The sequence below is a fragment of the Salvelinus alpinus genome, chromosome 9, assembly GCF_045679555.1.
Source record: "Salvelinus alpinus chromosome 9, SLU_Salpinus.1, whole genome shotgun sequence".
Classification (NCBI taxonomy): Eukaryota; Metazoa; Chordata; class Actinopteri; order Salmoniformes; family Salmonidae; genus Salvelinus; species Salvelinus alpinus.
The window spans coordinates 48913111-48925536 of NC_092094.1; the positions used below are offsets into that span (position 1 = coordinate 48913111).

General features: G+C 44.5%; 1 protein-coding gene across 14 annotated transcripts in view; it reads left to right on the plus strand.

The window, feature by feature from the left end:
• Positions 1-12426, plus strand: part of LOC139530252 (GRAM domain-containing protein 4-like) — an 85647-nt gene that overhangs the window by 29878 nt on the left and 43343 nt on the right. For 13 of the 14 annotated variants that reach the window (XR_011665988.1, XR_011665986.1, XR_011665987.1 and 10 more), the window contains 2 exons: positions 6635-6758; positions 7033-7097. Coding sequence is in view for 10 of the 14 variants with exons in the window: in XM_071326487.1 (XP_071182588.1) it covers positions 6635-6758; positions 7033-7097 (189 nt within the window). In the remaining 4 variants the exon portion in view is untranslated. Of the gene's footprint in view, positions 1-6634; positions 6759-7032; positions 7098-12426 lie in introns of those variants that run through there. The other variant, XM_071326488.1, reaches the window with a different exon arrangement.

A 12426-nucleotide genomic window follows, 5' to 3' on the forward strand; every position in this document is an offset into this window, starting at 1 on the left:
TGAGCAATGGATATTAGACCGGTGGAAATCTGTCCTTTGGTCTGATGAGTCCAAATTTGAGATTTTTGGTTCCAACCGCCGTGTCTTTGTGAGACGCAGAGTAGGTGAACGGATGATTTCCGCATGTGTGGTTCCCACTGTGAAACATGGAGGTGTGATGGTGTGGGGATGCTTTGCTGGTGACACTGTCGTGATTTATTTAGAATTCAAGGCACACTTAACCAGCATGGCTACCACAGCATTCTGCAGTGATACGCCATCCCTTCTGTTTTGCGGTTAGTGGGACTATCGTTTGTTTTTCAACAGAACAATGACCAGAAAAACACCTCCAGGCTGTGTAAGGGCTATTTGACCAGGAATGAGAGTGATGGAGTGCTGCATCAGATGACCTGGCCTCCACAATCACCCAAACTCAATCCAATTGAGATGGTTTGGGATGAGTTGGACGGCAGAGTAAAGGAAAAGCAGCCAACAAGTGCTCCGTATATGTGAGAACTCCTTCAAGACCGTTGGAAAAGCATTCCTCATAAAGCTGGTTGAGAGAATGCCAAGAGTGTGCAAAGCTGTCATCAAGGCAAAGGGTGGCTACTTTGAAGAATCTATAATTTGTTAAACTTTTTTTGTTGCTACATGATTTCATATGTGTTATTTCGTAGTTTTGATGTTTTCACTATTATTCTACAATGTAGAAAATAGTCAAAATAAAGAAAAACCCTTGAATGAGTAGGTGTGTCCAAACTTTTGACTGGTACTGTATTTCTGAGCTCAAGTTCGAATCAGTTTATTTATTTGTTACATTGTATTTTTTTCATTTGATAAGGTTGGTTTCAAATTGTCAAATGAACTAAAATGCCTAAACGAAACCACGTGTTCATGTAAGTCATTTGTTTATTGGGCAACAGTGCTCACTTTAAAACCATCTATAATATCATGGAACATCACTTTTTGTCCCAATCGTCATATTACTTTAACTTTCTCTTCCGACAACATGCGGGAGGGAAACAGCTCAATAGCTGCTTTAACTGCGACGTGAAGTGAATATATTCAGTAGGCTATATCCTCTATACAGCCCCCGTCTCCGCTAATCTGCATAAGATGCACTCATAAATGCGCTGCTGCTCACGCAATGTTTCAGAGATATCAAGTTATGTTAATGTGTGCATTTTATAAAACGCTTGCATCAAACCACCAATAATACTGTGCGCCTCAGGAAAAGAACCAACGTTTGGTCCGGACTGCGTTCTCACCTGCAGCGAAACCGCACCACGGTACTAATAGAAACGGACAGAGGCCACCCTTTTTGAACGAACTCCAGTGCTTTGTTTGGTACGTTCCCGAGTGCGGTCACACCAGTTCAAATGTACACACTAACGGGGTAAACGCACTAGAGTTAGAATACTTTGTTTTTGGTGTGAAAGCCCCCTTAGTTGGTAAACTCATTAGAATTTGTGTAAATTTTATTTTTTTCTCTCTTTTGGGGCTCTCCTGGCTGCAGAATTACTGGCTCATATACCCCTCTGGCAACGTTAAGTGTTAGCCTCTTATTACCCTAGCTAGGTCAGTGATCGTACATATAGTATCTGTGAGTGAGTGACTATCACTACTAAATGATGATTACGTTTGGCCGTTATTGTCATCATACTCGGGCATGTATCAATACATTTCGCACATTGAGGAGATCAAAGTACAGAAGAGGTGTGTGTGTGTGTGTGTGTGTGTGTGTGTGTGTGTGTGTGTGTGTGTGTGTGTGTGTGTGTGTGTGTGTGTGTGTGTGTGTGTGTGTGTGTGTGTGTGTGTGTGTGTGTGTGTGTGTGTGTGTGTGTGTGTGTGTGTGGCCTTCATTTCACATCAGCCCTTCATCTGGGATGCAAGATGTGTGTGTCAGCAGTATGTGTCTCATTGTACAGCCTATTGACCTCTGTCTAGCACCAAAGGGTACTATGGGAACGATCACAATCTCCAAATGTACTTTTGCTGCTCTGCTAAAGCACACGTGTAGTGACTCTCTTTTTTTCTTCTAAAGGTGAGATTCCAGATTTCCGTGTTGGTATTGAATAATCCAATGACTGGGAGAGCATTGTGCATTTGCAATGCGAATGTTGTTTGTCTGCCTTGATTTGAATCCTGGTCTGTAACTTGTAAGGGGCGGGAGAATGTTTTCTCATGAGCCTTCAGGGAGGTGGTAAATTGAGTAAATGATCAGCTTTGTCCTTTTTTAATTCTGCTTTGAGTCAGTAAGACCTGCAGCTCCGAGACATGTTCAGGAATGGTGGTGTTGCATTGCACTGTGTTGGCAAACCTTGTTTATCAAAGTGACCCAGCCTTTCATTTCAATTAGTGTGTTAGCAGGCCCAAGAGATTACCCCTATGCTGATCAGAGAATGGTTAAAAACACAAACGCACGGACATGCACTACAGTAAATGCAATCGCTACCAGGAATGACCAGTTACATTTTAACACACCGACCACAGTCATGTGTTTAACACACATGCACAGCACACACTGCAATGCTGATTAATTGAGGCCAATCTGCCCCGCGCTCAATACATGAGTCTAACAGACAGTCCATGTTGTGTTATCATTAGCCTCTACAACGGCACAGACCAAGGCATTACCACCCTTTTGAGTTGGATACAATTGACAGATTTAATAGTGCTGTGAGGTTGACCATTTCCCCTAAATAGCTTGGATTTCACTCTCACGATCGATTCTTTCACACAACCTGCAACAGGAAGAGCCTCAGAGAGCCAGGAATGTGTATTTTTATGAGTTTTTGATGTTTAAATCCTAGAGGCCTCCGCACTTACCACCTGCACTGACTCTCTGCACTTTAGCACACATGCACTCACGTACACACACGCGTGCACGCACACACAATTTAAATACTTGCCCCCCACCAATCCCCTCTTCCCTGATACATGTGAACATTTTGTACTCTAAATTGTGCCTTCCTGTATTATACTTATGCAACAAACCAAAAAAAGATTCTGCTAAACCATTGACTTTGTTTGTATTCTTATCTTTTATAAATTATTTTGGAAGGTGTATAACATGTGTATCCTGTACATACGACTAATACAACTTGAGTCACTATGAGTGCACTATGAGTCCACTTGTCCACTATGAGTGCGGGAGGACATGAAAAGTCAGATGAGGACATTCTTACTGTGCCAGTAAATTAAATCAATTATTACGGATAGTCGGTGTCAGAGAAGCCTCCCTACACTCAGAAGAAAGGCAGGCAGGTATTGAAGGACCATTGGGTGTCTCTGGTCTTATCCGCTGGTCCAGAGACCGAAGGATAAGAGGTCTCACACAGTTAATTTCACAGTAGTAGTTACTTCAGAAGCATTCACTATGGCCTCTCCCTTGCTCTTGGCAACTTAATCTATGCTGGCTAGAAACCACAATGCATTTTTTATAGTCTCCAATTCCAAACTCGTCTTTTCACACGCCTGGGCATGTGTAACCAGGGCTACACTTTTAACGACAATGGCGGCGTAGAATGAGAGAGTGGTGGTAGCAGTAGTATGATGTATTTTAATAGGCGTTAATTATGCCTATGTATGTGTAAACACTGTTAGTAAAGTAGTCCAGGTTCTGTTGCACATTTTATGTAACAGCTTGCCCCCAGAGAAATGGGGATGTTTCTACAACAGCGAGTGTTTTCATCGTCCAATAGGGCTATATCTAAAATGCGTTTAATCTTCACTTGAGCTAAAGGTCGGTAGGTACTAAAGCGGTCGTACCTCCCAGGTGCCCTGTATTTGAGGGATAGGTTTTGTCTTTAGAGATCAGGGTATGGGGTGGTTGTGCCAAAACGAGGCAGAAGCCGTTTTTGATTCTTTCCAGTTTACTCTGCTAGTCTCTGGCTACAGGCCAAAACAAGGTCAAGTCACACGGGTCCACCTCCTCCTGTTTTACATTGTGAAATGCCTGGATGAGGTTACATAGCGATACCTCAGGAATGTCCAGGCCAGCCTGTAGACGTCATTCCACTCACTGTTTCCTTGTTGTGAATCATTGCGCAGGGCGCTCGGTTTTCTTAGGGAAAGTATTAGTGTGAAGAGATGCTGCATGTCCTGGATGGCATTAGTCCTTTGGCTCACTTTTTTAAATTTTTATACCCACTGTTAGACACTGATTCTGGAACAGTTGGTCAAGGTTATATGATAACCCTGCCCCCCCTTCCCCATCTACCTAGAATGTGTGAGGATATAGCTAGCTTTGAGTATGACGTGAACCTCACACAGAACACTATTGAAAGTTACAGGAATTCAACCTGCTAAGCATTGCGTCATGGAATTGGATATCTAATTCTCGGCATCTCTGTGTGGGAGTTAGAGGCGAAACTATGTGCCTGTGTAACAGGAGTAAAATACCTATGTTTACCCTGGCACTCCTTTCCTTAGCCTGGCAACATATCCATTAGCTAAGTGTTAGCCAGTGATAAAGATACAGCACCTCCCTTACCATAGGTGTCCCATGATACCGACGCTGGAACATTTACTTGAATATAATAGACGAGAGCGACCTCAACAGCGTGTTGGAGATGCTAACATAAATGGTTGTCTTGCGTTGGCAGCTAGCCAAAACAGGGCACTGTGGGAAAGAAGAAGCAAGGAGGTCAGAGAGATAGAAGCTGGCCTTCCCTTCCCAGGGAACCTGGGAGGTACAACCGCTCTCTGTGACCGCCGGTAACTTCAGGACAAAGTTGACTACAAATACAAAGTTACCAATGTCGTCGCAATTGATACAAACCAGCGACGTATTAAAAAATATGCTTCAAATTAAAACCGATATGACTGCGTTAAAATACAGTAGGCCTATTTCAGCAACATTTAAGGCAGTTATGAATGTATTGTAATGTTTTTAAAATGTATAACAGATTTCACAATGTTTTAAGTGTGTGCCCACAGGCCTCTACTTTACTACCACATATCTATGACACAAAATCCATGTTTACATGTGTGTTTGTATGCTTGTGTCTATGTTTGTTGCTTCACAGTCTCTGCTGTTACATAAGGTGTATTTGTATCTGTTTTTTAAATCTAATTTTACTGCTTGCATGAGTTACTTGATGTGGAATAGAGTTCCATGTAGTCATGGCTCTATGTAGTACTGTGTGCCTCCCACAGTCTGTTCTGTACTTGGGGACTGTGAAGAGACCTCTGGTGGCATGTCTTATGGGGTATGCATGGGTGTCTGAGCTGTGTGCCAGTAGCTCGGTGCATTCAACATGTCAATACCTCTCACAAATAGTGATGAAGTCAATCTCTCCTCTACTTTGAGCCGGGAGAGATTGGCATGCATATTATTAATGTCACTTGACCGCACGACCAAACAGTTGTGCTGGTGCGTCAAAACTAGGGACTGTAGGACCTGCCTTGTTGATAGTGCTGTTAAGAATGCAGAGCAGTGCTTTATTATAGACAGAGTTCTCCCCATCTTAGCTACTGTTGTATCAAAATGTTTTGACCATGACAGTTTACAATCCAGGGTTACTCCAAGCAGTTTAGTCTCCTCAACTTGCTCAATTTCAATCAATTGAGTTCTATTTTTCTACTTGTAGGCTACCGTCTAATTTGTCTCAATATATTTTATGATGTGTAGCCTAACGTGCGCAATGATTTACCAAATCTTGATTTATTGCATTATTATAGTGTAAACAATAGAATAAGCCGCCTCAATATTTGCAAACATGGATATTGCCACCTATCTAGGAGCTGATCCGTCGTCAGTATTGTGGAATAATTCTAATGTTAAGGTAAGATTTGAATGGATAAATCTGATCTGAGAGCAGCGTTGGCTTACCTGCGATCCTAAGTGTCGACACATGCCTCAACGACGCGTTCAGCGAACATTCTCTCTGGGTGGTGTTTTGGGAAACGTGCGTTACATCTTCGGCCGTCGTAGGAAAGATGCATTGTTAAAACACTCGGAAGCCTAAATTTCATCGCTATCCAGATACCGGGCCCTGGACAGTTGAAATGAACATAATTGATACCTTGTTGCCTGTCTACCTCCTCCTTATTGTGTTAGCCTATCCCATTCAAATAATATCAAGTCATTCTTTTTCTTGGGGATTAAGGAAGAACATTGAGGAAGAGTCTTCCTGAGATCTTTTCTGTATCTGTTATTCTGTGTCATGGGGGAACATCCCTTGTGAAAAATGTCATTTTTCTTTTATAAGGTCTTAGTTCAATTACAGTGATGAAGTAGGTTGAGGTGTTCTCTGCCAGAACTCTGTGCTACATTCATTTTTAGTGACCTAAAACAGTTGCATTAACGAGAGAAACATCTTCTTTTTTCCCCTCTCTCTGATCAGGCAAATAAAAGCTCAATGATTTGGGGACTGTTAAGGTAGTTGTGGGCAAAAATATCTGTTCCCATAGAACAGGTGTAGGCAACCCTGGTCCTGGTGTGCAGCAGATTCTTATTTTAGTTCCAACCAGGCACCACATCTGATTCTACCAATCATCAGATGTGCTACTTTAGCAATATCAGTGACTGGTTAAAGACTTACCAGTTTGTCCAGGTGCCTTTGATGGGGACTCTCCAGGAGCAGGGTAACTGTTAGGAATATATATTGGCTGAGACAAATTGATGGGCTTTTATTGCTTTGTTTTTCAGAGGAAGAGTTGAGGAAACTTCGAGAAGAAACCAACATAGACACTCTGAAACAGGAGTTGGAGAAAGAGAAATCGAAGAGGCTGGACTTGGAACAGAAACTGAACTTGGAAGTTCTCAAAATGGGGTAAGGCTCCACCGCTGGCGTCCTTGTGTTAGTGTCTATGTGTGTGTGTCAGTTGTATTTGTCAGTCCTTGTTAAAAATGGAGCCTCTCCCTAGAGTTGGGAGTGGGAATTTCTCAAGAAGCAGAGCCAGGCTGCCAATAAGCAATAATTGTTTCCCCCTGTCATTTTGCTTTCGCTTGCCTGACACAATTATGTCTCAATAAGTGAATGTGTTTTTCTGAAGCCTTGACTAATGCTCTACCTACCATCAATGCTTTTTCTTCCCTGTTCCTAGACCGGAAGATTCCCCATCACAGCGACCCAGAGAAACACCTCCACCTCCCACTGCCAACGATACAGGTAAGCCAGAAACAGGTATTCCACAATAGATAACTAAAGATACGCACAGACACGCTAATTCGCACATTTTTTGAATACCTTTCATTGCAGACTTGACACTCCTCAGATTGCGTATCCCAGGATTTCAGCTCCATAACAGGCCATCTCTCTCACCATTCAAATGACCTGTCTCATAATGGTTCAGAATGGAAATGTGGCATTGGAGATGGTCTCGGCATCTCTGTGTGGGAGTTAGAGGCGAAACGATGTGCTTTTCTAAGCCCCTCTGGTTTTTGATGGCTAGAGAGCTATCTATCTTTCCCGTGTTTGTGTGTATGTGTGCAAAGCTTAGCATGAGTATCAGGAAGGGTGTGTGGCGACAGGAATTGCATCCTTCTCCCTCTCTGTAGGGAATGTCACACATTCATAGGTGGATGAATGCAGCTGTGGGACACTGCCTCTTATGGTGGAACATTGCCTTTCTACTCCCCTGTGACCGTGCTCAAGTCTTGATTTTGTCTCACACCAGGTTTCTTCATTCAATTCTGTCACCCTTGTTTTCAGATGAGGGTTTCTTTGTACTGCGAGATACAATATGTGACCGACTGGGTCGATTCGGTCCTATGTAGCAACATTTTTTAAATTTTTATATTGGATAAAGTACACTCGGAGCTAGAACATGGTATATCATACACCACAGTTGAGGAACAATGGGAAAGTAATTATGCTAAGAAAGTAGATAAACTTGAATGCCCTTGAATGTTTTGGTGCACCTACTGGAGAGCTCTTCTTTGTCTACACCCATTCAGCATTGTTCACACCCTCTTAAGCCTTAGCACCACTGATCTCTTTAAGGATTCACATGTGAGGCCATGTGCTAAACAGAGTAAGATAGTGTAGTAAATAACCAAATATTTCAAGACTAAAAGTGGTGATAGTAGTAGCCAAAATACATTTTATCTAGTTCAAAATATGACTGTAATCACCCCTGGCTAACTTGATGGGTCATGTAATTATTTGACGGATTGGAGTCTTTTGTTCAGACATGTAGTTAGCTAGCTAAACAATTAACCTAATGGTGCTTTCAAGACGACTGTGAACTTGGAAAAATACGAGGTCAAATCATTTTTTTATTTTTATTTTTTTTATTTCACCTTTATTTAACCAGGTAGGCTAGTTGAGAACAAGTTCTCATTTGCAACTGCGACCTGGCCAAGATAAAGCATAGCAGTGTGAACAGACAACACAGAGTTACACATGGAGTAAACAATAAACAAGTCAATAACATGGTAGAAAAAAAATGAGAATCTATATACAATGTGTGCAAAAGGCATGAGGTAGGCAATAAATCGAATAATTACAATTTAGCAGATTAACACTGGAGTGATAAATCATCAGATGATCATGTGCAAGAAGAGATACTGGTGTGCAAAAGAGCAGAAAAGTAAATAAATAAAAGCAGTATGGGGGGTGAGGTAGGTAAATTGGGTGGGTAGTTTACAGATGGACTATGTACAGCTGCAGCGATCGGTTAGCTGCTCGGATAGCAGATTTTTAAAGTTGTTGAGGGAGATAAAAGTCTCCAACTTCAGAGATTTTTGCAATTCGTTCCAGTCGCAGGCAGCAGAGAACTGGAAGGAAAGACGTCCAAATGAGGTTTTGGCTTTAGGGATGATCAGTGAGATACACCTGCTGGAGCGCGTGTTGCGGGTGGGTGTAGCCATCGTGACCAGTGAACTGAGATAAGGCGGCACTTTACCTAGCATAGCCTTGTAGATGACCTGGAGCCAGTGGGTCTGACGACGAACATGTAGCGAGGGCCAGCCGACTAGGGCATACAGGTCGCAGTGGTGGGTCGTATAAGGTGCTTTAGTAACAAAACGAATGGCACTGTGATAAACTGCATCCAGTTTGCTGAGTAGAGTATTGGAAGCTATTTTGTAGATGACATCGCCGAAGTCGAGGATCGGTAGGATAGTCAGTTTTACTAGGGTAAGTTTGGCGGCGTGAGTGAAGGAGGCTTTGTTGCGGAATAGAAAGCCGATTCTTGCTTTGATTTTGGATTGGAGATGTTTGATATGAGTCTGGAAGGAGAGTTTGCAGTCTAGCCAGACACCTAGGTACTTATAGATGTCCACATATTCTAGGTCGGAACCGTCCAGGGTGGTGATGCTAGTCGGGCGTGCGGGTGCAGGCAGCGAACGGTTGAAAAGCATGCATTTGGTTTTACTAGCGTTTAAGAGCAGTTGGAGGCCACGGAAGGAGTGTTGTATGGCATTGAAGCTCGTTTGGAGGTTAGATAGCACAGTGTCCAAGGAAGGGCCGGAAGTATATAGAATGGTGTCGTCTGCGTAGAGGTGGATCAGGGAATCGCCCGCAGCAAGAGCAACATCATTGATGTATACAGAGAAAAGAGTCGGCCCGAGAATTGAACCCTGTGGTACCCCCATAGAGACTGCCAGAGGACCGGACAACATGCCCTCCGATTTGACACACTGAACTCTGTCTGCAAAGTAGTTGGTGAACCAGGCAAGGCAGTCATTAGAAAAACCGAGGCTACTGAGTCTGCCGATAAGAATATGGTGATTGACAGAGTCGAAAGCCTTGGCCAGGTCGATGAAGACGGCTGCACAGTAATGTCTTTTATCGATGGCGGTTATGATATCGTTTAGTACCTTGAGCGTGGCTGAGGTGCACCCATGACCGGCTCGGAAACCGGATTGCACAGCGGAGAAGGTACGGTGGGATTCGAGATGGTCAGTGATCTGTTTGTTGACTTGGCTTTCGAAGACCTTAGATAGGCAGGGCAGGATGGATATAGGTCTGTAACAGTTTGGGTCCAGGGTGTCTCCCCCTTTGAAGAGGGGGATGACCGCGGCAGCTTTCCAATCCTTGGGGATCTCAGATGATACGAAGGAGAGGTTGAACAGGCTGGTGATAGGGGGTGCGACAATGGCGGCGGACAGTTTCAGAAATAGGGGGTCCAGATTGTCAAGCCCAGCTGATTTGTATGGGTCCAGGTTTTCCAGCTCTTTCAGAACATCTGCTATCTGGATTTGGGTAAAGGAGAAGCTGGGGAGGCTTGGGCGAGTAGCAGCGGAGGGGGCGGGGCTGTTGGCCAAGGTTGGAGTCGCCAGGAGGAAGGCATGGCCAGCCATTGAGAAATGCTTGTTGAAGTCTTCGATTATCACGGATTTATCGGTGGTGACCGTGTTACCTAGCCTCAGTGCAGTGGGCAGCTGGGAGGAGGTGCTCTTGTTCTCCATGGACTTTACAGTATCCCAGAACTTTTTGGAGTTAGAGCTACAGGATGCAAATTTCTGCTTGAAAAAGCTGGCCTTTGCTTTCCTGACTGACTGCGTGTATTGGTTCCTGACTTCCCTGAACAGTTGCATATCGCGGGGGCTCTTCGATGCTATTGCAGTTCGCCACAGGATGTTTTTGTGCTGGTCGAGGGCAGTCAGGTCTGGAGTGAACCAAGGGCTATATCTGTTCTTGGTTCTGCATTTTTTGAACGGAGCATGCTTGTCTAATATGGTGAGGAAGTAACATTTAAAGAATGACCAGGCATCCTCAACTGACGGGAAGAGGTCAATATCCTTCCAGGGTACCCGGGCCAGGTCGATTAGAAAGGCCTGCTCGCAGAAGTGTTTTAGGGAGCGTTTGACAGTGATGAGGGGTGGTCGTTTGACCGCGGACCCGTGGCGGATACAGGCAATGAGGCAGTGATCGCTGAGATCTTGATTGAAGACAGCAGAGGTGTATTTGGAGGGCAGGTTGGTCAGGATAATGTCTATTAGGGTGCCCATGTTTACGGATTTAGGGTTGTACCTGGTGGGTTCCTTGATGATTTGTGTGAGATTGAGGGCATCAAGCTTGGATTGTAGGACTGCCGGGGTGTTAAGCATATCCCAGTTTAGGTCACCTAACAGAACAAACTCTGAAGCTAGATGGGGAGCGATCATTTCACAGATGGTGTCCAGGGCACAGCTGGGAGCTGAGGGGGGTCGGTAGCAGGCGGCAACAGTGAGAGACTTATTTCTGGAGAGATTAATTTTTAAAATTAGAAGTTCGAACTGTTTGGGCATAGACCTGGAAAGTATGACAGAACTTTGCAGGCTATCTCTGCAGTAGATTGCAACTCCTCCCCCTTTGGCAGTTCTATCTTGACGGAAAGTGTTATAGTTGGGTATGGAAATCTCAGAATTTCTGGTGGCCTTCCTAAGCCAGGATTCGGACACGGCAAGGACATCAGGGTTGGCAGAGTGTGCTAAAGCGGTGAGTAAGGCAAACTTAGGGAGGAGGCTTCTGATGTTGACATGCATGAGGCCAAGGCTTTTTCGATCACAGAAGTCAACAAATGAGGGTGACTGGGGACATGCAGGGCCTGGGTTTACCTCCACATCACCCGAGGAACAGAGGAGTAGTAGGATGAGGGTGCGGCTAAAGGCTATCAAAACTGGTCGCCTAGAGCGTTGGGGACAAAGAATAAAAGGAGCAGATTTATGGGCGTGGTAGAATAGATTCTGGGCATAATGTGCAGACAGGGGTATGGTGGGGCGTGGGTACAGCGGAGGCAAGCCCAGGCACTGGGTGATGATAAGAGAGGTTGTATCTCTGGACATGCTGGTCTCAATGGGTGAGGTCACCGCATGTGTGGGGGGTGGGACCAAGGAGGTATCAGAGGTACGGAGAGTGGAACTACAGGGTCCATTGCAAACCAAAACAATGATAATGATAACTAGCCTGAACAACAGTATGCAAGGCATATTGATATTTGAGAGAGACATACAATAAGGCATAAAGTGATTGCAGGTCTTGATTGGGAGAGCTAGCTAAAACAACAGGTAAGATAACAGCAGCAATAACAGGGTGCTAGTCTAACACAGCAACAACAGGTAAAAATGGCGACGACTAGGCAGAGAGGGTCGGATTAACTACACACAGATCCTGAGTTAAAGCACAGAGCCGACAGATAAAACACAAATAAACAGAATGGAGTACCGTGAATTAATGGACAGTCAAGCATGCATCAGCTATGTAGCCAAGTGATCATAGTGTCCAGGGGGCAGCCGTAGATGGAGCAGGGAGGCCTCCACTAAGCTAGCACGCGGCGTTTAAAGTTAGTAGCCCGGGGGGTGGTCTGTTCAGACGGAGGGGGTCTGCTCAGACGTGGTCGTGTCGACAGAGAATCCAAGCCAGATGGCGATGGCGAAAGAGAGGTTGTGAATTGTAGAATTGTGTTTGCTAACTGGTGCTAGCTTCGTGGCAGTGGCGCTAGCAGCGCTAGCTGCAAGCTAGCTGTGAGGATCAGAAGTAGTGGCTCAGGGATTACGGCAGGAATCCGGCG